Source organism: Neoarius graeffei, chromosome 5 (assembly GCF_027579695.1).
Source record: "Neoarius graeffei isolate fNeoGra1 chromosome 5, fNeoGra1.pri, whole genome shotgun sequence".
Classification (NCBI taxonomy): domain Eukaryota; kingdom Metazoa; phylum Chordata; class Actinopteri; order Siluriformes; family Ariidae; genus Neoarius; species Neoarius graeffei.
Genome location: NC_083573.1, coordinates 40,138,694 through 40,163,684, shown reverse-complemented (window position 1 = coordinate 40,163,684; position 24,991 = coordinate 40,138,694). Strand labels below are relative to the sequence as shown.

General features: G+C 44.3%; 1 protein-coding gene across 4 annotated transcripts in view; it reads right to left on the bottom strand.

The window, feature by feature from the left end:
• josd2 (Josephin domain containing 2) overlaps positions 1-17,598 on the bottom strand; it is a 30,440-nt gene extending 12,842 nt beyond the window's left edge. For 3 of the 4 annotated variants that reach the window (XR_009654720.1, XM_060921684.1, XM_060921686.1), the window contains exons 1-2: positions 17,442-17,598; positions 2,959-3,089 (exon numbers count right to left, since the gene is read on the bottom strand). Coding sequence is in view for 3 of the 4 variants with exons in the window: in XM_060921684.1 (XP_060777667.1) it covers positions 2,959-3,080 (122 nt within the window). In the remaining variant the exon portion in view is untranslated. The remainder of the gene's footprint in view (positions 1-2,958; positions 3,090-17,441) is intronic. The other variant, XM_060921685.1, reaches the window with a different exon arrangement.
• Between the last annotated feature and the right edge of the window lie 7,393 nt (positions 17,599-24,991).

Below are 24,991 nucleotides of genomic sequence, written 5' to 3'. Positions count from 1 at the left end.
TCATGTTAAAACTATAATGATTTTCCTGGTTACACAGTTATACTCTGACTACATAGGACACACTTCTAGAAGTAAGTTATTTATAAATCATGCTAGCTGTTATCACCCAGATGAGGATGGGTTCCCTTTTGAGTCTGGTTCCTCTCAAGGGTGCTTCATTGTGTCGTCTGAGGGAGTTTTTCCTTATAAATTTATTAGGGATAAATTTAGCTCATATGTTCAAAGTCTTATTTTCTATAAAGCTGCTTTGCGACAATGTCCGTCAAGCTTGTAGTACTTGAGTCCAGGACTTGGACTGGAGTCCGACTTTTAAGGACTCGTGACTTGAGCACTGATGACTTGGACTCGGACATTAACTGCATTTGGAGACAAGGACTCCGATTTTTTCTTTATTTTTTGTAACATGCCATAATACAACCCCGATTCCAAAAAAGTTGGGACAAAGTACAAATTGTAAATAAAAACGGAATGCAATGATGTGGAAGTTTCAAAATTCCATATTTTATTCAGAATAGAACATAGATGACATATCAAAAGTTTAAACTGAGAAAATGTATCATTTAAAGAGAAAAATTAGGTGATTTTAAATTTCATGACAACAACACCACATCTCAAAAAAGTTGGGACAAGGCCATGTTTACCACTGTGAGACATCCCCTTTTCTCTTTACAACAGTCTGTAAACGTCTGGGGACTGAGGAGACAAGTTGCTCAAGTTTAGGGATAGGAATGTTAACCCATTCTTGTCTAATGTAGGATTCTAGTTGCTCAACTGTCTTAGGTCTTTTTTGTTGTATCTTCCGTTTTATGATGCGCCAAATGTTTTCTATGGGTGAAAGATCTGGACTGCAGGCTGGCCAGTTCAGTACCCGGACCCTTCTTCTACACAGCCATGATGCTGTAATTGATGCAGTATGTGGTTTGGCTTTGTCATGTTGGAAAATGCAAGGTCTTCCCTGAAAGAGACGTCGTCTGGATGGGAGCATATGTTGCTCTAGAACCTGGATATACCTTTCAGCATTGATGGTGTCTTTCCAGATGTGTAAGCTGCCCATGCCACACGCACTAATGCAACCCCATACCATCAGAGATGCAGGCTTCTGAACTGAGCGCTGATAACAACTTGGGTCGTCCTTCTCCTCTTTAGTCCGAATGACACGGCGTCCCTGATTTCCATAAAGAACTTCAAATTTTGATTCGTCTGACCACAGAACAGTTTTCCACTTTGCCACAGTCCATTTTAAATGAGCCTTGGCCCAGAGAAGACGTCTGCGCTTCTGGATCATGTTTAGATACGGCTTCTTCTTTGAACTATAGAGTTTTAGCTGGCAATGGCGGATGGCACGGTGAATTGTGTTCACAGATAATGTTCTCTGGAAATATTCCTGAGCCCATTTTGTGATTTCCAATACAGAAGCATGCCTGTATGTGATGCAGTGCCGTCTAAGGGCCCGAAGATCACGGGCACCCAGTATGGTTTTCCGGCCTTGACCCTTACGCACAGAGATTCTTCCAGATTCTCTGAATCTTTTGATGATATTATGCACTGTAGATGATGATATGTTCAAACTCTTTGCAATTTTACACTGTCGAACTCCTTTCTGATATTGCTCCACTATTTGTCGGCGCAGAATTAGGGGGATTGGTGATCCTCTTCCCATCTTTACTTCTGAGAGCCGCTGCCACTCCAAGATGCTCTTTTTATACCCAGTCATGTTAATGACCTATTGCCAATTGACCTAATGAGTTGCAATTTGGTCCTCCAGCTGTTCCTTTTTTGTACCTTTAACTTTTCCAGCCTCTTATTGCCCCTGTCCCAACTTTTTTGAGATGTGTTGCTGTCATGAAATTTCAAATGAGCCAATATTTGGCATGAAATTTCAAAATGTCTCACTTTCGACATTTGATATGTTGTCTATGTTCTATTGTGAATACAATATCAGTTTGAGATTTGTAAATTATTGCATTCCGTTTTTATTTACAATTTGTACTTTGTCCCAACTTTTTTGGAATCGGGGTTGTAATTTGGCAAAAGATATTTATATCTACATTCATTTTTATACTAATTTCGTGCAAGAGAACACACATTCACCTGTTCATACGTCATGTTCAGGAACAAACTAACATTAACGACGCTAAAATGCCTGGAGAGAAGCCCGTAGGATCATTCGCTTTGCTTATACAGACTTCTCATGCAGTGGGGAGAAAATTAAAAAAATAAAAAATACACTGCTGTGTGTTCCATATGCAGAAGAACTATCGAGGAGACGACGGGGACAACCTCGAACTTCAATCGTCATTTGGTAAGACTCCACCCAGAGAAGGAAGTGACACGCTGACTGATGAACTAGCCAGTGTTAACCCACTGTCATGTTATTTGCCCTGTTGATAGTGGGCGGGGCTTAGTGAGCGATGAAGAAGCTTTTTACCTGTAGTCTATTAACTAAAATGGGGCAGTCGAGCAGTAACGTTAGTCCGACACAGTAGCAGAGACGCTTTCACATAAAGGCAGCAACAGCCACCGTCAAATGGTGCGGTTGGAGTCTTGTTCTCGGACTCGACTCGAAATTTTCTTTAATGACTCGGACTTGAACACTGGGGACTCGAGGTTTAGTGACTCGACTACAACACTGATGTTTGTTGTTAAAAGCGCTATACAAATAAAATTGACTTGACTTTCACACTCACGGGCAATTTCGAGTAGCCACTTGTCCGAACCTGCATGTCTTTGGACTGTGAGAGGAAACTCACGCAGGGATGGAGAGAACATGCAAACTCTACACAAAAAGGTTCGAATCCAGAACCTGATTGCTGTGTGTGTGTACCACCATGCCAGTGTCATTTAAGAGGCAAAAAAAACAAATGAAATTCGCTTATTCGGCATTATATATCAAAAGTAGGCAGCTACATTAGTGCCATGCTCAAACAGAAACAGACTGATGGATAGATATGTTCTCACCGCTTGCAGATGTCATCCGCTGCCTCTCTGGTAAACACTCTCTCCTGCAGCACATTGTTCAGGGCATGAATAGCACACAGCTCCAACCTCTGCTTCTCATGAAACACCTCCAACCCACTCATACTCACTCTCTCACACACACACACACACACACACACAGTTTAATCTCTGCACCATACCTGACTGGTTCATACAAGCAAAATGTATACCTATAATTTTAAAATACCTGATCTTCAAAAACAACTATTTCGTGTACATAATGTTTTACCCCCAGGCCTGGAAGGCAGCAACCATGATAGCTGTAGCAAAAACCCCTCATGCCAAATCCAATAATGATTTCAGAACCATTGCTCTCACATCCCTTCTTAGCAAGTGTATGGAGCGTCTAATACCGTACGTGATGAACTGACCCCTCAAATAGCTGAATCACTGAACCCTGTGCAGTTTGCTAATCGAGCTAATCGAAGTGTTGAAGATGCCACACTCACCCTCCTGGATAGGGTCCAGTGTCCTCTAGACAAAGACAAAGTCAACACTTATGTCCGTATCCTATTTATGGATTTCTCCTCAGCCTTGAACACGGTCCAGCCCCATCTCCTCCCGAAGCGCCTGTGTGACCTGAATGTCAGCGGCAGTCTGATTCTCCTGGTCAGGGAATTCTTGAGAGACCAACCCCAGCGGGTCTGGGTCAACAACATCCTCTCTGACACTCTTGTCCTGAATACAGGTGTTCCTCAAGGATGCGTCTTATCTCCCTTACTCTTCTTCATATACGCAAACGAAATACAGTGCAACAGTAGTGACCTTTTCCTCATTAAATATGTGGATGATATGGCCCGAGTCCACGGGCGATTGCTCTAAGACAACGAGGGAGGCTCAGCCTCCTCTAAAAATGACGAACATCGTGTAGGATGAATTGCGCTAGGCTTATGTTATAGCCGACCTTATAACATTGCTATTTCAGATCCAGAATCATAGAAATATATGTGCTCAACCCACTACAGTGCAAAATCATTCCCTTATAACTTTCCCCAGTTTGCCTAATGTGTGCGTGAGTTTTTCCCCCTCGTGACAGCGCGATGCAGCCCAGCCTCAGTGCACTTCAATGGCATTTGGGAGCTCTGCGCTTTTCAATATCAAAATGCAAGACGATTATTGGACAAATACTGCGAAAACGCCCGCCCACGGAGTCTCACGGACTCCCAGCCTCAGTGGACTTCAATGGCATTTGGGAGCTCTGCGCTTTTCAATCTCAAAATGCAAGACGATTATTGGACAAAATACTGCGAAAACGCCCGCCCACGGACTCCCAGCCTCACAGTGGGAGGGACATGGCAAAGCTTTCCGCGAGGAGACTGGTGATTGGTGAAAGCGGACGGATATTTTCTTTGACAGCTCGTTTCAACTATAGACAGGCAGCGGTGAATTTCAGTTCAGTCCCATGCGGATTCGCAAGTGCTGTGGTGTATTGCAAGAGATCAGCTTACATTTCGATTTCATTCATTACATACGGTTTCTACCAGCTTTTTTAGTTTGTATATATTTTCATTGTAAATAAAATGTAAATATAGTGTTGTCAAGTTTGCTATCTTAGTTCCAGAAATTTCGTTTATTTGAGTGACTGAACTTGAGGGGGCTAGTCAGCTAGCAAGAAAGCTGCGCACGGATGCCAAGCATTGCTGATTTAATTTTGGCGAAGCCATTTGCCAGTCTTCCTTTCGAGGAAAAAATTAAAATTAAAGAGCAGGGTAGAGCAACGCCTCAAATTGACTTGGTGAAAAAGGTAGGGAATAATACTCGTTCCTTTCAGCTCTCCTGGTACGAGAAAGTGAATTGGCTAACAGCAAGTGACCCACATCAACAACAGTAAATAGGCTACTTTAGTAATATGTCATGGATGGACCAAAAATATAGAATCTATTTAAAATGTTTATGCTGAGTATATTATATTGGAATATATATTTTTCTGGATATGAATTAAACACAGCTACAATTTGGAAAACATTTTTAAACAAAAACACAGCCGAGAACATTTCACACTACAGACGTGGATTAAAAGTGAAGGGTTATCAAAATTGTCAATAAAACATTTCTCAGTCAAAATAAGTAAAATATAGGGAAAGTGTCATTGAATGAAATGTGTGGCACCCAGCTCTACTGCTGAGGTTCCTGACAAAGAGCTGCTTTCAATAATGATCAATTTTTAAACAACATGCCACAATTTTAAAATATAAAATGTGAAAATATACCCCCCCCCAACACCACCATCATGTATATTGGACAGTAGGCTAATGGGCCAAAAGAACCTGTTATTTCACAGTTTGTGACGCTGCCAACAATCAGCCAGATCAGAGGCAAGAGTATGGGCAAAATTGATGTGTTTTTTCTTTTAAAATCTGGAAATATCGTAACCGACCAGCCTCCCCTGTTTGAAAGACTACCAGCCGCCACTGCCCGAGTCACCTGCCTGCTTGGCACAAACAGCACCTCCTACTGTCAATATATTAACACCTTTGCATCCTGGTTCGACAGCAGCTTTTTGGATCTTAACGTAACTAAGACCAAGGAGCTGTCTGGGAGGCAATAGGAGAGGAGGCGGCACAGGCTCCACGCTCACCTTCACGCCAATCAGCATGAAGGGCCAGGAAGTGGAACAGGTCACTCACTAAATACCTAGGAACAATTAATAATTATTCCACGAAATCGAGTGGTACATGAGCTGATAGCCGACGAGGCGCGTAGCACTGAGTTGGCTGTAAGCCACGTATGAGGAGATTGAGAGGGATAACTTTTATTCTATACACATTGACTGGATTTTGAGAAACAGAGCATTTTTATTTTCATTATTTGCAAATCTCATCTCATTATCTCTAGCCGCTTTATCCTGTTCTACAGGTAGGGCCAATGATTTTCCGCGATCGCGGAAAACGGACGGAAATTACGGAATTTTTATAGTGAAACGGATTTCTGACTGCCAAACGGAATTTTTGGAAATAATGTTTTTTTTAGTATATCTGCACTTGTATTCATTTTTTTTTTTAACATTGCTCGCGTGTCAAAGTGTAACTGCCGCAAAAGGCTTCTGCGTAACTGACGCTAACGCCCAAGCAGACATGCCTTTCCGGTCAAGGCAGCTTTGTCGGGGATTGTGATTGGCTTGTGGCATACTTTGCCAGCCAATGAGCTGCTCGTTTACAGATTCGCTCCCCACGTCGCAACCAGAATGGCGACCGCGAAAAAGAAACGAATGCTCTGGTTGCCAAGGACGCCATATGGTTACCAGTGGCGAGTGTGGACGTTGAGCGCGCCTTTTCCATGTATAAACCGCTTCTAAATGATAGAAGATTCAGTCTCACGGAGACCAGCACTAAACAACTTATGATGCTCTATCATAATGGCGATATCGAGCAGCGTTTCGAGGTACTCTGAGAGCATGCAATGATTGATCTGCAAGGAATATTCAGGACTGTCATTACAATCAAAGTTAAACTATTCTAGTCTGTTTGAGAGCGTGTTCTGTGTTCTGTTAGGAAACATTGTTTCATGAGTTTGTGGTGGACTAAAAAAGATGGAGTAATATTTTTAAACAGTCAGTTATGAGTGTCATTACAGGCTCAGTAAGTATTACGGAATATTAATTTATCCCTATTAATTTATCAGTACTCTATTATATTGAGATATTATATATACTACTGGCGGCACGGTGGTGTAGTGGTTAGCGCTGTCGCCTCACAGCAAGAAGGTCCGGGTTTGAGCCCCGGGGCCGGCGAGGGCCTTTCTGTGTGGAGTTTGCATGTTCTCCCCGTGTCCGCGTGGGTTTCCTCCGGGTGCTCCGGTTTCCCCCACAGTCCAAAGACATGCAGGTTAGGTTAACTGGTGACTCTAAATTGAGCGTAGGTGTGAATGTTAGTGTGAATGGTTGTCTGTGTCTATGTGTCAGCCCTGTGATGACCTGGCGACTTGTCCAGGGTGTACCCCGCCTTTCGCCCGTAGTCAGCTGGGATAGGCTCCAGCTTGCCTGCGACCCTGTAGAACAGGATAAAGCGGCTAGAGATAATGAGATGAGAATGAGATATATACTATTATATTGCATATATTATATATGAGATGGGTTTTTAGTTAACGGTGATCCTAGTTTCTTGATTTATCTGTTATCAGTATGTCAAGTAAAATATTTTGAGTTGTCTCAATCCGTGATCCCACTTTAATTTTTTTATTAATGCAATTTATCAGCTTACTGTCAGTGCAATCATTTTATTATATATTTTTTTCATGAAGGACTTCATCATGGTAGTCAGCTGGGATAGGCTCCAGCTTGCCTGCGACCCTGTAGAACAGGATAAAGCGGCTAGAGATAATGAGATGAGACTTCATCATGCAAAGGACCATTTGTGTATAGAGATGCAATACTTTGAAACCCAAGTAAAATTACTACTAAACTGGAGCCAAACAGAACAATTTTGAACTGAAATTGTGAAACGGAATTGAAACGGAATTTTTCATTGTCCGAAACGGAAAATCATTGGCTCTATACAGGGTCGCAGGCAAGCTGGAGCCTATCCCAGCTGACTACGGGCGAAAGGCGGGGTACACCCTGGACAAGTCGCCAGGTCATCACAGGGCTGACACATAGACACAGACAACCATTCACACTCACACTCACACCTACGGTCAATTTAGAGTCACCAGTTAACCGAACCTGCATGTCTTTGGGCTGTGGGGGAAACCGGAGCACCCGGAGGAAACCCACGCGGACACGGGGAGAACATGCAAACTCCGCACAGAAAGGCCCTCGCCGGCCACGGGGCTCGAACCCAGGACCTTCTTGCTGTGAGGCGACAGCGCTAACCACTACACCACCGTGCCGCCCTAGTTGCAAATTCAATAAATAGAAACTTCATACAAAACGTCCGACAAAACCATTTCTGCCAAGAATGTAAACAAACCAGTGAAATGACAGGAGCAATTTGTGAAAAATGCTGTAAAAATAATTCTTGGAAAAAAAAAATTCTTACCATCAAATACTTTTATTCCACATTCTGTTGCACTTTTTTTTTTTGCTGCATCTTTTGGGGTTTTGCTTTCGAGTAGTTTTTATTTCGTCCTCGGTTGGTTCAGCAACACACTCCACCATTTTGCTTTTCTCTACTCACAGTATATGAGCTGATATCCAAGTAGTAGAGTAGCCAATCAGAGCGCACGATTGCTCATATCCAGTGAATGTGGATAGAATAATAGATAATCAGCTAACCTTTCAGGACAACGCCGATTATATTTACAAAAAAGGAAGCCAGTGCTATGCTCTTCTCAGGAAATTGAGGAGCTTCAACACCAGCCAGCGCACCCTGTCCATGGTCTACAAATCACTCACTGACAGTGTCCTTACATATAACATTACGTCAATGGTACGGAAACCTCTCCGTGAAACAAAAGAACAAACTGAGACAAACTGTCAACCAGGCCAGCAAGATCACTGGATATAAACAACTTCAACTCCAGGACTTACATTCTCAGGCGTTAATTCGAAAGGCAATCCAGATCTACCAGGACCCCACCCATCCTCTCTACTATGCATTTCAGCTGCGGCCATCAAGCCACAGACAAACTACCATTCAAAAGTTTGGGGTCACTTTGAAATGTGCTTATTTTTGAAAGAAAAGCACTGTTCTTTTCAATGAAGATCACTTTAAACTAATCAGAAATCCACTCTATACATTGCTAATGTGGTAAATGACTATTCTAGCTGCAAATGTCTGGTTTTTGGTGCAATATCTCCATAGGTGTATAGAGGCCCATTTCCAGCAACTCTCACTCCAGTGTTCTAATGGTACAATGTGTTTGCTCATTGCCTCAGAAGGCTAATGGATGATTAGAAAACCCTTGTACAATCATGTTAGCACAGCTGAAAACAGTTGAGCTCTTTAGAGAAGCTATAAAACTGACCTTCCTTTGAGCAGATTGAGGTGGGGTTTACATTAGACCGTATCAGCGGATCATCAGATTAACGTTTTTAAAAACGATTCACGTGCACACAGCAACGCCAATACACGGATACGCTAATCACATGACTAATTCAGCACGCAAGTTGAAATGTGTCAGTGCGGCTCATCGCTTCCTCCTCAGCGGCTGCGCTCCAAATCACTCCGCCCTGAACAGCGAGTGCCCTCTGGAGGGTGCGCACTCCGGCCCTGCGCAGCTCACAGAGCGCGCGAGTGTAGTGCACGAGCAGCGATTCGGGACTGAGCCGCTGTGCGCAAGTCACTTACCACTTGCAAGTGGAAGGATGGCAAGCCTAAAGACAATCATAACTACACAATGGGCAGTATTTGCATCAGTATTTGCAGTATTTTCATACTTTTATACTCTTTAATGAAAGGTGATACAAGGCGGAAGTCCGCGCCGTTTTTCAGCAGTCGCGTCACATGACCAACGCCAGCGAATCAGGAAGGTGGATGTCACAGTGATGTTGTCCAATGACGACGCCAGCTAGAGCTCAGCACAGCGTATCCGCGTATTCTCAATGTTTACACAGCACCGGACCAGACACGATCTGGATTGAATACGTGGACCCTGGTGGATTCCCGTTTCCCGGAGTTTCCAGGCGTTTTAATGTAAACGGACAGTGCATCCGCGAAGAAAACGAGACAGATACGGTCTAATGTAAACTTGGCCTGAGTTTCTGGAGCATCACATTTGTGGGGTCGATTAAATGCTCAAAATGGCCAGAAAAATGTCTCGACTATATTTTCTATTCATTTTACAACTTATGGTGGTAAATAAAAGTGTGACTTTTCATGGAAAACACAAAATTGTCTGGGTGACCCCAAACTTTTGAACGGTAGTGTATAGAGATCTTGCATGTGACGTCACAGCCGATCCAGATTGTAACAGACGCCATATTTCCTACTTCTACTTCTGATTCTACTTCTGCTTCTACCTTTTCTTCTGGAAAACCCTACTATATACAATTCTACTACAACGGCTGCGGCTACAAGCTCTCCCTACCTGTGCACGTTTTTTTATGTTTTGTGTGTATTTTTGCGTGTTGTTCGTCTGTACCGGACTTCAATATCCACTACAACCGTATGGACTTACTGGACATTGGTTTCCAGCAGAAAATGACGGTTTGTAGCGATTTCCATCGCATGCACAACATTCCGGATGAGATAGCAAGACCAGCAGGGTCTCCGTAGATTGTTATCGGGTCTGGCAGGCGAAGGAGGCGGCATCGGGAGAGGAAGCAAAAGCGAGGCTGCAGAACCGGCCTGTTGACCAAGCTCAGAAAACAGCCACTCAAACCTCCACTGCCAAGCCTCTACCTCTCCAACGCCAGATCCATGTAAACAAGACGGACGATTTGGAATTACCTTATTCTATTCTATAATCGGCTGGTCAGTGCTATACTAGATACTACTGATATATCTAGTATCAGTACTAGTAATACTTAAGTGACTTACCCATCCAATGAGGATTGTTATTTTCTTGTTTACAAGATGCCACATCTGAGAGGAGCTGACAAATCCTGAATTTCTGTAAAGATAACTGTCCAGAGATTTATAAGCACGCAGTGCTTCACCACTGAACAGCGAGGGAAAGTTAATGAGGTAATTATACACGTCCGGGTATTCCACCTCTGGCAGTTCCATATCCACTGACACGGTTGTGAAAACTACGTCCGGTAATCGATAAGGGTCACTAATCTGTAGGTCGTTTATTTTAGACATATCTAGTTATCTGTTCATTAGAAAAATGAGCCGTGTAGTCCGTCGGTTGAAATTGATCCATTCTGTACACGAGTGCAGCAGTATTCAGCGGTGTTTTTTACCGACAAGATGGCGGCTGTGTACTTTCCGGTCACGTGACTGCAAGATCTCTATAGTCCCAATGGCCAAGAAGAAGGGCGACAAAAAGTATTTTATCCCATCAGCTGTGGCCATTCTCAATATGGGATTGCTCAAATAAGTCCCACAGGATCTGCCCACTCACCTTTAACGTCATCTCTTTTTTTTTTAAATTAATTTATTACCTCGCCTGGAACGGAGTCCACCGGGGGCGAGGTATTATTTTCAGTGAGGTTTCTTTGTTTATTAATGATATTACAGGAAAACGGCTGGACCAATCTTCATGAAACTTTCAGGATAGATAGGCATTGGTCTCAAACAGAACCGCCAACATTTTGGGGGTCATCTGGTCAAGGTCAAGGTTTTTGTGGCTACTGCTTCATATCGAGGCGGTAGCCACTATGTCATCGTGCTGTAAAAATGTAACAATCGTGCAGTACGGTGTGAGAGCAGTAAGGTGTGTTTTGATTGGCTGAGAGCAGTAAGCAGTACAGTGTGCTCTGATTGGCTAAGAGCAGCAGAGAATCAGAACCATATTTATTGGCAAAGTACCGTATGTTCACACACAAGGTCAAAATCAAGGTCAAGGCCACCAAAAAGGTCCAAATCATATTTTTGCGATATATTCCTTCATATTCATCATGAGTACTACCGGGCGAGGTTTGTTTTGCCTGGCAACACTTACTATTTTATTGCTTTTTGGACTAAACCGGATGCCATTTGCTTATTTTACTGTAATGTATTGTTCTTAATTTCTATTGTTTTGTATGATGGATTTATCTTCCATGCCAGCACCAAAGACAAAGACAATTTTCCATTTTAAGTAAGTTTAACGGCGCAATAAAAGTAGTCCGATTCTGATTCCGCCCATTACATTCTTGGGGAAGGAGCTGCCCGTTGTTCACTTGGTTAGAGACCTTGGTGTTATAGACGATAAGAACTTGTCGTTCAATGAACAGATCAGGATTCTAGCCACAGATCTAATAAGTAACCTAATAATGATAAGTCGGATCCGTCACCTTTTTGACTGACAAACACGCTTTACAATAATTCATTTTTACAAAGCTTTTTTACAGTGCTACTGTCTGGTCAGGTGCCAACAATTCAAGTATTCATAAGTTACTGTTAGTCCAGAATTTTGCTGCCCGAATTTTATCTGGGCAGCGCAAATATGATCACATAACACCCACTCTTAAAGGAACAGTCCACCGTACTTCCATAATGAAATATGCTCTTATCTGAATTGAGACGAGCTGCTCCGTACCTCTCCGAGCTTTGCGCGACCTCCCAGTCAGTCAGACGCAGTCAGACGCGCCGTCACTCCTGTTAGCAATGTAGCTAGGCTCAGCATGGCCAATGGTATTTTTTGGGGCTGTAGTTAGATGCGACCAAACTCTTCTGCGTTTTTCCTGTTTACATAGGTTTATATGACCAGTGATATGAAACAAGTTCAGTTACACAAATTGAAATGTGGCAATTTTCTATGCTATGGAAAGTCCGCACTATAATGACAGGCGTACTAACACCTTCTGCGCGCTTCGGCAGCGCATTGATACGGAGCTCAGATATCAATGCGCTGCCGAAGGTGTTAGTACACCTGTCATTATAGTGCGGACTTTCCATAGCATAGAAAATTGCCACATTTCAATTTGTGTAACTGAACTTGTTTCATATCACTGGTCATATAAACCTATGTAAACAGGAAAAACGCGGAAGAGTTTGGTCGCATCTAACTACAGCCCCAAAAAATACCATTGGCCATACTGAGCCTAGCTACATTGCTAACAGGAGTGACGGCGCGTCTGACTGCGTCTGACTGACTGGGAGGTCGCGCAAAGCTCGGAGAGGTACGGAGCAGCTCGTCTCAATTCAGATAAGAGCATATTTCATTATGGAAGTACGGTGGACTGTTCCTTTAAAGCTAGACAGCTTTTCGATTTCATAAAATTGGTGAAATTTAGTTCCCTGTGAAATTTGGTCATTGTGATGTTTTATTTCTGTAATATCTTTAAAAAAAAAAAAAAAAAACAGGCTGTTCTGTGGCTGGGAAGTTATTTAATTTGAAGGGATTCACTAGCAAATAACATGCATGAAATCGCTAGCTTTGCGCAGTCAAGCAGACAGAGGAAGTCCGTGTGCGCAGGTTTACCTGCTTCTTCTTTTTTTGGTTTTAAGGCAGCTGGCATCCAGTATTGCATTACTTCCATCTACAGGTTTACCTTTGGGCTGTGCACTGACAGTTCCATCATTCTGTCACTAAACAAACAGCTGATCACACTGAGATGCTCGCTGACTGCTGATATTTATTAGTTTGCTCCTGCGTTTCCTTTCCTTCGCAACATAACGTCTTCTCTTCTCGCTTTGTTACTGTAGTCGGTCTTTCACGTTTCATTCACACACACACACACGTCCTCCATTTTTCTCTCCTGTTTCAAATTTATATCCCACAATGCCTTGTGCAAACAGGAAAGCCCACCACATGATGCATGACATAGTATCTTGTATTGCTTCATCGTGAAGCAAGAAAAAAAAATAGCGGAGAATTTTGAGCCACATGGCCCTAAATTCATGAACTGTTCTATTAAAAAAAAAAAAAGAAGTCTTTGATTTGAATTCAGTAGCTTTCAGTCCACTAAGCAAAAATATTAGGTGTTGGGAAAATAATTTTTATGACCTAAATTTGAAAAATCTGAAAGCAGTCTACCTTTAAGAAATGGTGTCTGATTTATTACTTATGCATAAACGCATGAATAATCTTGCCCGTAATTATCTTACTAATTTGTTCAGGAAATGCTCCAGTATACATCAACATAATACTAGGAATAGTAACAATCTAAATATCCCCAAGTGTCGTACTGCCAAGGCACATACAGTGGATATAAAAAAGTATACACACCCCGTTAAAATGACAGGTTTTTCTGATTTTAAAAAACGAGACCACGGTAAATAATTTCAAAAAAACTTTTCCCACCTTTAATGTGACCTATAACCTGTACAACTCAATTGAAAAAACAAACAAATCTGTTGGGGGGGGGGGGGGGGGGACATAAAAAAATTTACAATAAGCTGGTTGCATAAGTGTGCACACCCTTAAACTAATACTTTGTTGAAGCACCTTTTGATTTAATTACAGCATTCAGTCTTTTTGGGTTCACATCTACCATCAATTAAACGACTCTGATTCACCCCAAATAAAGTTCAGACATTTACTCCGTTGCATCCTCCAGCAAAAGCCAGCGTTCACAGAGAGCTTACAAAGCATCACAGGGATCTCATTGTTGAAAGGTATCAGTCAGAAGAAGGGGACAAAAAAAAATTTCACACCACGAGATATACCATGGAGCACAGTGAAGACAGTCATCAAGAAGTGGAGAAAATATGGGACAACAGTGACATTACCGAGAACTGGATGTCCCTCCAAAATTGATGAAAAGACAAGATGAAAACTGGTCAGGGGAGGCTGCCGAGAGGCCTACAGCGACACTGAAGGAGCTGCAGGGATTTCTGGCAAGTACTGGTTGTGTCCTACATGTGACAACAATCTCCCGTATTCTCCATATGTCTGGACTATGAGGTAGGGTCAAAAAAAAAAAAAACATTCAGATCCAGCTAAATTTTGCACAAAAACAAAATACATCAACTCTCCCAAAAGCATGTGGGAAAATGTGTTATGGTCTGATGAAACCAAGGTTGAACTTTTTGGCCACGATTCCAAAAGGTACGTTTGGTGCAAAAACAACACTGCACATCACCAAAAGAACCCCATACCCACGGTGAAGCATGGTGGTGGCAGCATCATGTTTTGGGGTTGTTTTTCTTCAGCTGGAACGGGCTTTAGTCAAGGTGGAGGGAATTATGAACAGTTCTAAATACCAGTCAATTTTGGCCCAAAACCTTCAGGTGTCTGCTAGAAAGATGAAGAGGAATTTCATCCTTCAGCATGACAATGACCCCCAAAAAAAGTTTTGTAATGGCCAGCCAGAGCCCAGACCTCAATCCAATTGAAAATCTGTGGGGTGACCTGAAGAGGGCTGTGCACAACAGATGCCCTCGCAATCCGACAGATTTTGAGTGCTTTTGCAAGGAAGAGTGGGCAAATATTGCCAAGTCTAGATGTGGCAGGCTGGTAGACTCCGACCCAGAAAGACTGAATGCTGTAATTAAATCAAAAGGTGCTTCAACAAAGTATTAGTTTAAGGCTGTGCACACTTACGCAACCAGCTTATTGTATGGTTTTTATTTTTTCCCCCCAACAGATGTTTGGTTTTCAGTTGAATTGTACACGTTATAGGTCACATTAAAGGTGGGAAAAGTTTTGAAATTATTTATCGTCGGCTCATTTTTTTTTTTTTACATGAGAAAAACCTGTCATTTTAACAGGGTGTGTACACTTTATATCCACTGTAACTCATTTTGACTGTCTGTATTGTCCTAAATTTTAACCTGTTTTTTATCTTTTAATTCTAGTGTTTACAGGTATTTAAGGATTTGTATGGTTAATTTCTATTACTCTACATTCTTGTATTGGTGTACAAGATAAAGTAACTGCATTGGTATATCCCCCCCTTTTTTTGGCTTTTGCATGCATGTGTGTATAAGCTACTGGATGCCTTAAAGTGCATATCACAGGTATGCAATGTAATTCTCCTATTTTATATTAAACTTTGGTCAAATATCTGTCACATTTTGCATTTTGTGCAATTTTTTTACCTTGCGCAATACCACAAAAATTCAGTTGAAATCAAGCCATTTGAGGTGAATTGGTCCGCCTCTGAAAAAACTTGGCATTTGGATTTCCCGGCAAACATTGATTTTCGTGACATCGCGTGCGGGACGCCTCCCTCTGAATCCTACGCCAGCGCTGGTTTGTTTATGAGAAAACGACCGGGTGGTTTTCTGCAAGTTTCTTCAACGTTATCGCGTAATTATTAAAATGGTTAACAGATGTATCGTAGGAGGGTGTAGCGACACCAATCTTGATGGGATTAGTACTCATCGTTTCCCAAAAGACCGGACAATTATCCCTTTCCCACCAAATCAGTTCCGGGGCTGGTTCGGGGCCAGTGCTGGTTCACAACTCGTTCAACTTGCGAGCCAGCTGAGAAGCAATTTGCTTTTCCATAGCTCGCAGTGCTAAGGGGAGCCACGTCATTACGTCGCTGTATACGTCAGTTACGTCTGCATAAACCTTGGCGCGAATATCGAAGCAAAAACAACACGGAAGAAGCAGCAGCAACAACAACAAGAATAATAATAATGGATGACTTCGCGTTTGTACGGCTGCTGCTTCTCGTTGCTTAAAAGTGGCGATCTTTCACGGTCTTGTTATTGTTGTTGGTCTTAACAACTCCGCCGCCCCCCCCGCTGACGTAAGCGGTTCTTTCCTCTGGCCCAGCAGAGAGTTGGTGCTAGCCTGGAACCGGTTTTTCTGGCCCCAGAGCCAGTTCTTTGTCAGTGGAAACAGAAAACCTGGTTCCAAACTAAGCACTGGCCCTGAACCAGCCCTGGAACTGCTTTGGTAGAAAAGGGGCAAATGAGGGAGAAATGGGAGCGCTTGGTCTACACAGGCTGTGCACTGAAACCATGCAAAGCTCTCGCAGCCTGCTGGCGCTTCCGCAGGTGACGTCACAAATCTGGCTCCAGACTCCCTTGGGATTTTTCCAGACGCGTTTTGTTATTTTATTTTTTTCTGCTGTAGACAGATGGCCTTGTGCAAAATTACCCTTCTGGATGAGTGTGTAAAGGGACATACTTTCATACACACACATGCATATATTATATATATACACACATACACACACACATATATATACATATACACACACACACACACACACACAAACAATATATATAATAGTGGTTAGCGCTGTCGCCTCACAGCAAGAAGGTCCGGGTTCGAGTCCCGTGGCCGGCGAGGGCCTTTCTGTGTGGAGTTTGCATGTTCTCCCCGTGTCCGCGTGGGTTTCCTCCGGGTGCTCCGGTTTCCCCCACAGTCCAAAGACATGCAGGTTAGGTTAACTGGTGACTCTAAATTGACCGTAGGTGTGAATGTGAGTGTGAATGGTTGTCTGTGTCTATGTATCAGCCCTGTGATGACCTGGCGACTTGTCCAGGGTGTACCCCGCCTTTCGCCCGTAGTCAGCTGGGATAGGCTCCAGCTTGCCTGCGACCCTGTAGAACAGGATAAAGCGGCTAGAGATAATGAGATGAGATGAGATATATAAAACAAAACACGAAATTGGTCCAGGATATGCCCTTTAATTTCCTTCTGGATGAATAAAGTCTCTCTCTCATATTTCTTTACAGAGAGCTCTCTGCCTAATTCACTCCCTGAGGCAATTTCCAAGTCTATCAGTATCCATTTTTAAACACAACTTAAAAGCTGCATTATTTTGACAGCTAGTACTCTTATTAGGTTTTGATAATAGCTCCTTTCTATATATTTCCATTTATATGCTTATATTATTTATAGTTTATAAGCGCTTGTAAATTAGGCATGAAAACCTCATTTTAGGAACCTAATAAAGATTATTCGATTTATTATACTCATTCTAAAAATCATATACACTCCAAACAAACACACTGCTACTCCTGGCTAGCTTTAGGTTGCTAGCTAGCAGCACTAGCTATCTAAATACTTACCTTTAATCACAAAATCCACTAAACATAAACACCAAATAGCCGTAAATAAGATCTAAACTCTTCTACACAACTCATCGATAAATAAAAACACATCTATCTGAATAAACAACTCGACTATTCCGCTGTAACTAGGATGCTGGAGTGTCTTCCGCAAAACGGCGACCCGGAAGTAGTAGCAGTAGTGGCGTTGTTGTTGTTGTGGAGGATGATGGCGACACCCATGAAAACGCCTCTGAAAGGATTGGCCACATTCCAAATCGCTTTCCGTTTACTCCAGTGGTGTGCTGAGGCCAGGCCCATAGCTAGCATTTTAAAATCACTGAGGTCTGTGAAAAATTTCCGACATATTTAAATGAGAGGGTGAATTACACAACACACAAGAGATCTATTCCTGAAGTTACTTTTAATGGTGTTTGAACTGAATATCATCAGTTTTGGAAAAAAAAATCATGTATGTGGCAAGAGGAAGAATAATTTAAGCTTGTTTAATGGTTTGATCTGACCCAAGCAGTGAGGACAAAAGATACCCTAACCATGCAGTCTATGGAACTGAGATACATTCACAATCTGGCACCTGTTAAACACACACAAAAAAAATTCTGGGAAAAAAATCAGTATACACCACCATGCTTGAATAAAGAGTAGGGGTGACTATAAACTTGTTGAACAGTTTGCCTTATCAACTGTGTGTGTGTCAGATTCCTGGTTTCTTCAGCTCAGCATACTGAAATGACAAAATAAAAAGAATATTTAGATTCAAGACTTTAATTGTCATTCAGCAGTTGCCTGAACAACGAAATTTAGCTGGCATGGCCACAAAGGTGCAAGAGAACATCTCATCTCATTATCTCTAGCCACTTTATCCTGTTCTACAGGGTCGCAGGCAAGCTGGAGCCTATCCCAGCTGACCACGGGCGAAAGGCGGGGTACACCCTGGACAAGTCGCCAGGTCATCACAGGGCTGACACATAGACACAGACAACCATTCACATTCACACCTACCATAGAGCCCTGCACTCCCGTGGGAGTCCCGCGGGACCCGCCGCAAAGCAGTGCGGCGCGGGCGGGAGCGGGACTGAAAAATCCGACCCATGCAGACCTCTAACCTACGGTCAATTTAGAGTCACCAGTTAACCTAACCTGCATGTCTTTGGACTGTAGGGGAAACCGGAGCTCCCGGAGGAAACCCACGCAGACACGGGGAGAACATGCAAACTCCGCACAGAAAGGCCCTCACCGGCCACGGGGCTCGAACCCAGACCTTTTTGCTGTGAGGCGACAGCGCTAACCACTACACCACCGTGCCGCCTAGAAGTAATACTAGTAATAATAATAAAAGAAATAAGAATAGAGGTAGGCAGGTAGATATTGTACATTAATATTGCACATGATATGGGTATGATCAGTAGCAGCAGTGTGGTGACCTACACATACACATGATCAATCAATAGTGGTAGTGTGGTGTCACACACACTCACTCATAGCAGCCTGTAAAAACATTTTTTTTTAAGTGCATTTAAAGTTCTGACTGTCCAAGAGAAGAAGCTGTTCTTGAATCTGTTGGTTTTGCATCTGAAGGAACTGAACCTTTTCCCAGAGGGCATCATGCTAAACAGGTGATGGTTGGGATGAAAGTGGCCTTTTATGATCGCCTTGGCTCTGGTGAGACGCCTGGAGCTGGCGATTGCGTCCAGGGAGGGGAGTGGACAACCAATCACCCTCTCTGCGGTTCTGGTGACCCTCTGTAGCCTCTTTCTGTCGGCCACTGTGCAGCCAGCGTACCACACTGGGATGGCGTGCACCAGCACGCTCTCAATCGTGGCCTGATAGAATGAGACCAACAAGTCGGTCTGCAGCCTGTTCCATGTCAGGACCCTCAGGAAATGGAGGCGCTGCTGGGCAGAAATAAGTGATTATTAGTGCAAATGGCACCACAGAAAATTGGTTTACAAATCTCAACAACAACCTCTTTCATGGGCGGCACGGTGATGTAGTGGTTAGCGCTGTCGCCTCACAGCAAGAAGGACCGGGTTCGAGGCCGGTGAGGGCCTTTCCGTGCGGTGTTTGCATGTTCTCCCCGTGTCCGTGTGGGTTTCCTCCAGGTGCTCCGGTTTCCCCACAGTCCAAAGACATGCAGGTTAGGTTAACTGGTGACTCTAAATTGACCGTAGGTGTGAATGTGAGTGTGAATGGTTGTCTGTGTCTATGTGTCAGCCCTGTGATGACCTGGCGACTTGTCCAGGGTGTTCCCCGCCTTTCGCCCGTAGTCAGCTGGGATAGGCTCCAGCTTGCCTGCGACCCTGTAGAACAGGATAAAGCGGATAGAGATAATGAGATGAGATGAGATGAGATGAGATGAGATGAGATGAACTGAATATCATCAGTTTTGGAAAAAAAATCATGCATGTGGCAAGAGGAAGAATAATTTAAGCTTGTTTAATGGTTTGATCTGGCCCAAGCAATGAGGACAAAAGATACCCTAACCATGTAGCCTATGGAACTAAGATACATTAACAATCTGGCATCTGTTACACCTACACAAAAAAAAAAAAATTATGGGAAAAAAATCAGTATACACCACCATGTTTGAATAAAGAGTAGGGGTTACTTGTTGAACAGTTTGCCTTATCAACTGTGTGTGTGTGTGTGTGTGTGTGTGTGTGTCAGATTCCCAGATTCCTGGTTTCTTCAGCTCAGCATACTGAAATGACAAAATAAAAAGAATATTTAGGCAGAAATAAGTGATTATTAGTGCAAATGGCACCACAGAAAATTGGTTTACAAATCTCAACGACAACCTCTTTCATCAAAGGCTAGCTGAATCCTCCTGTGACCAGAGGCCTCCCACCATCTAAGGACTTTCTCCTGGTCCACTTCCACTTTCTGATGCACATGCATCATTGCTAGGCCTGTCAATCTGTCATTCCACTCTATTGCTTTGGCTTATCTCATTCTCATTATCTCTAGCCGCTTTATCCTGTTCTACAGGGTCGCAGGCAAGCTGGAGCCTATCCCAGCTGACTACGGGCGAAAGGCGGGGTACACCCTGGACAAGTCGCCAGGTCATCACAGGGCTGACACATAGACACAGACAACCATTCACACTCACATTCACACCTACGGTCAATTTGGAGCCACCAGTTAACCTAACCTGCATGTCTTTGGACTGTGGGGGAAACCGGAGCACCCGGAGGAAACCCACGCGGACACGGGGAGAACATGCAAACTCCGCACAGAAAGGCCCTCGCCGGCCACGGGGCTCGAACCCGGACCTTCTTGCTGTGAGGCGACAGCGCTAACCACTACACCACCGTGCCGCCCTGCTTTGGCTTATCGAATGATTTATTTTTAAAATCACAAACAAGGTAGGCTACAACTGTGCTGCTTCGAAAATGTAAATTTAACAGCTTCATGAAAGTGCGCTGATGGTTACCATGAAAAAAGCGTGTCTACTGCACTGCGTTCCTCCCCCGAGTCGCGCACTCATTCGTTTTTGTGTTCTTGGTCTCAGAGCCGCACGCACGAAACAGACACAGAAGACAGAATCAACATTTAACATAATTAGCAATGCACTTTTTACAGAGACGTTTTAATGCTATTCTTTATTTTTTATCCAGTTGAATATTTAGGGTACAAATGTATTTTCAGAGGGTGGCACGGTGGTGTAGTGGTTAGCGCTGTCGCCTCACAGCAAGAAGGTCCTGGGTTCGAGCCCCGGGGCCAGCGAGGGCCTTTCTGTGCGGAGTTTGCATGTTCTCCCCGTGTCCGCGTGGGTTTCCTCTGGGTGCTCCGGTTTCCCCCACAGTCCAAAGACATGCAGGTTAGGTTAACTGGTGACTCTAAATTGACCGTAGGTGTGAATGTGAGTGTGAATGGTTGTCTGTGTCTATGTGTCAGCCCTGTGATGACCTGGTGACTTGTCCAGGGTGTACCCCGCCTTTCGCCCATAGTCAGCTGGGATAGGCTCCAGCTTGCCTGCGACCCTGTAGAAGGATAAAGCGGCTAGAGATAATGAGATGAGATGTATTTTCAGCTCTTAAAAATGACCGAGGTCTGGACCTCGGGGGCCTCATAGCTGGCTACGGCCATGGCTGAGGCTATGGGACCTCGGTCCAGCAACCAGTTTAGTCAGTTAGTAAAGGCTGATTGCTTTAGTTTAACCCCTTCAAGAACACATGTTGGGTGTGTGGACATGGAATTATGCCTTGGCAGAGACCAAATGTCCACAGAAGGACAGAAATATCTGACAGTTGGGACTCTGGGGATATTTGGCTTGATTTTTGAACAGAAACTGAAGATTTTATTCAAAACAGACAAACAAAACTAGAGAAGGAAAAGGTTTCTGAAGGTATTGCATTAATTAGCTGCAATAATAATGATAATAATAATGGCAGAACGGTGGTGTAGTGGTTAGCACTGTCGCCTCACAGCAAGAAGGTTCTGGGTTCAAGCTGAGTGGCCGACGAAGGCTTTTCTGTGTGGAGTTTGCATGTTCTCCCTGTGTCTGTGTGGGTTTCCTCCGGGTGCTCCGGTTTCCCCCACAGTCCAAAGACATGCAGGTTAGGTTAACTGGTGACTCTAAATTGACCGTAGGTGTGAATGGTTGTTTGTCTCCATGTGTCAGCCCTGCAGTGACCTGGCGACTGGAGTCAGCTGGGATAGGGTCCAGCTTGCCTGCGACCCTGCACAGGATAAGTGGTTACGGATAATGGATGGATGGATGCATAATAATAATAATAATAATAATAATAATAATAATAGGTGGTAGTGGTGCGGTGCAGTAGTTAATACAGTCGCCTTACAGCAAGCAAGTCGTGGAATTTGAACCTTTCTGTGCAGAGTTTGCCCTCATGGGTTCCCTCTGTGTGTTTCGGTTTGCTCCCACAGTCCAAAGACGTGGATTAGGTTTGCATGGATACTCTAAGCTGCCTGTAGGTGTGAATATGAGGATGAAAGGCTGTTGGTATTTCTGTGTCAGCCCCACAATAGGTGGGTGACCTACCTGTCCAGCATGTACCCTGCCTTTTGCCCAGTGTCAGCTGGGATTGGCTTCAGTTTATCTGTGACCCGCAATGGATAAGAGGTATAGAACAGAATTAATAATAATAATAATTTTTTCTTTATTTTTATGAAATAAAGTCAATGTCTTAAAGTAATGTTTAATCTTAGTTTTACTTAGCTGAGTGGTTCTTGACAGAATATGGATTACAACAGTTGTGGAATAGGGCTATTTATCCATCCATTATCCACAAGCTGGAGCCTATCCCAACTGACTATGGGCAAGAGGCGGGGTACACCCTGGACAAGTCGTCAGGTCATCACAGGGCTGACACGTAGAGACAAACAACCATTCACACCTACGGTCAATTTAGAGTCACCAATTAGCCTAACCTGCATATCTTTGGACTGTGGGGGAAACCGGAGCACCTGGAGGTAACCCACACAGAAAGGCCGCCATCGGCCACTGGGCTCGAACCCAGAACCTTCTTGCTGTGAGGCGACAGTGCTAACCACTTCACCACCGGGCTGCCCCTAAACTGTAATCCATCCATCCGTTATCTGAAGCCGCTTATCCTGTTCTACAGGGTCACAGGCAAGCTGGAGCCTATCCCAGCTGACTATGGGCAAGAGGCGGGGTACACCCTGGACAAGTCGCCAGGTCATCACAGGGCTGACACATAGAGACAAACAACCACTCACATGCACGGTCAATTTAGAGTCACCAGTTAACCTAACCTGCATGTCTTTGGACTGTGGGGGAAACTGGAGCACCCGGAGGAAACCCACACAGAAAGACCGCCATCGGCCACTGGGCTCAAACCCAGAACCTTCTTGCTGTGAGGCGACAGTGCGAACCACTTCACCAGGCTGCCTAAACTGTAATCTCTCATCTCATCTCATCTCATTATCTCTCGCCACTTTATCCTGTTCTACAAGGTCACAGGCAAGCTGGAGCCTATGGGCGAAAGGCGGGGTACACCCTGGACAAGTCGCCAGGTCATCACAGGGCTGACACATAGACACAGACAACCATTCACACTCACATTCACACCTACGGTCAATTTAGAGTCACCAGTTAACCTAACCTGCATGTCTTTGGACTGTGGGGGAAACCGGAGCACCCGGAGGAAACCCACGCGGACACGGGGAGAACATGCAAACTCCACACAGAAAGGCCCTCGCCGGCCACGGGGCTCGAACCCAGACCTTCTTGCTGTGAGGCGACAGTACTAACCACTACACCACCCTAAACTGTAATCAGTTTTCTGAATTTTGTAAATTCATCTCATCTCATTATCTCTAGCCGCTTTATCCTGTTCTACAGGGTCGCAGGCAAGCTGGAGCCTATCCCAGCTGACTACGGGCGAAAGGCGGGGTACACCCTGGACAAGTCGCCAGGTCATCACAGGGCTGACACATAGACACAGACAACCATTCACACTCACATTCACACCTACAGTCAATTTAGAGTCACCAGTTAACCTAACCTGCATGTCTTTGGACTGTGGGGGAAACCGGAGCACCCGGAGGAAACACACGTGGACACGGGGAGAACATGCAAACTCCGCACAGAAAGGCCCTTGCCGGCCACGGGGCTCAAACCCGGATCTTCTTGCTGTGAGGCGACAGCGCTAACCACTACACCACCCTAAACTGTAATCAGTTTTCTGAATTTTGTAAATTCATCTCATCTCATTATCTCTAGCCGCTTTATCCTGTTCTACAGGGTCGCAGGCAAGCTGGAGCCTATCCCAGCTGACTACAGGCGAAAGGCGGGGTACACCCTGGACAAGTCGCCAGGTCATCACAGGGCTGACACATAGACACAGACAACCATTCACACTCACATTCACACCTACAGTCAATTTAGAGTCACCAGTTAACCTAACCTGCATGTCTTTGGACTGTGGGGGAAACCGGAGCACCCGGAGGAAACCCACGTGGACACGGGGAGAACATGCAAACTCCGCACAGAAAGGCCCTTGCCGGCCACGGGGCTCAAACCCGGATCTTCTTGCTGTGAGGCGACAGCGCTAACCACTACACCACCCTAAACTGTAATCAGTTTTCTGAATTTTGTAATTTGATTTTTTTAAACTGTTAAATGTTTAGGATAGCAGGATTAAACATTGGGAAACATTAGAACGTATTTTTGGTGTAGATCAGGCATCACCAAATGGCGGACCTCGGTCCGGATCCGGACCCAGTGATGGTTCTGTCCGGAACCGTGACCAATGGTAAATTCACGAGATTAAGTAATTTTCATGGAGCATTATTTTGGATGGGGCGGCACGGTGGTGTAGTGGTTAGCGCTGTCGCCTCACAACAAGAAGGTCCTGGGTTCGAGCCCCGGGGCCGGCGAGGGCCTTTCTGTGTGGAGTTTGCATGTTCTCCCCGTGTCCGCGTGGGTTTCCTCCGGGTGCTCCGGTTTCCCCCACAGTCCAAAGACATGCAGGTTAGGTTAACTGGTGACTCTAAATTGACCGTAGGTGTGAATGTGAGTGTGAATGGTTGTCTGTGTCTATGTGTCGGCCCTGTGATGACCTGGC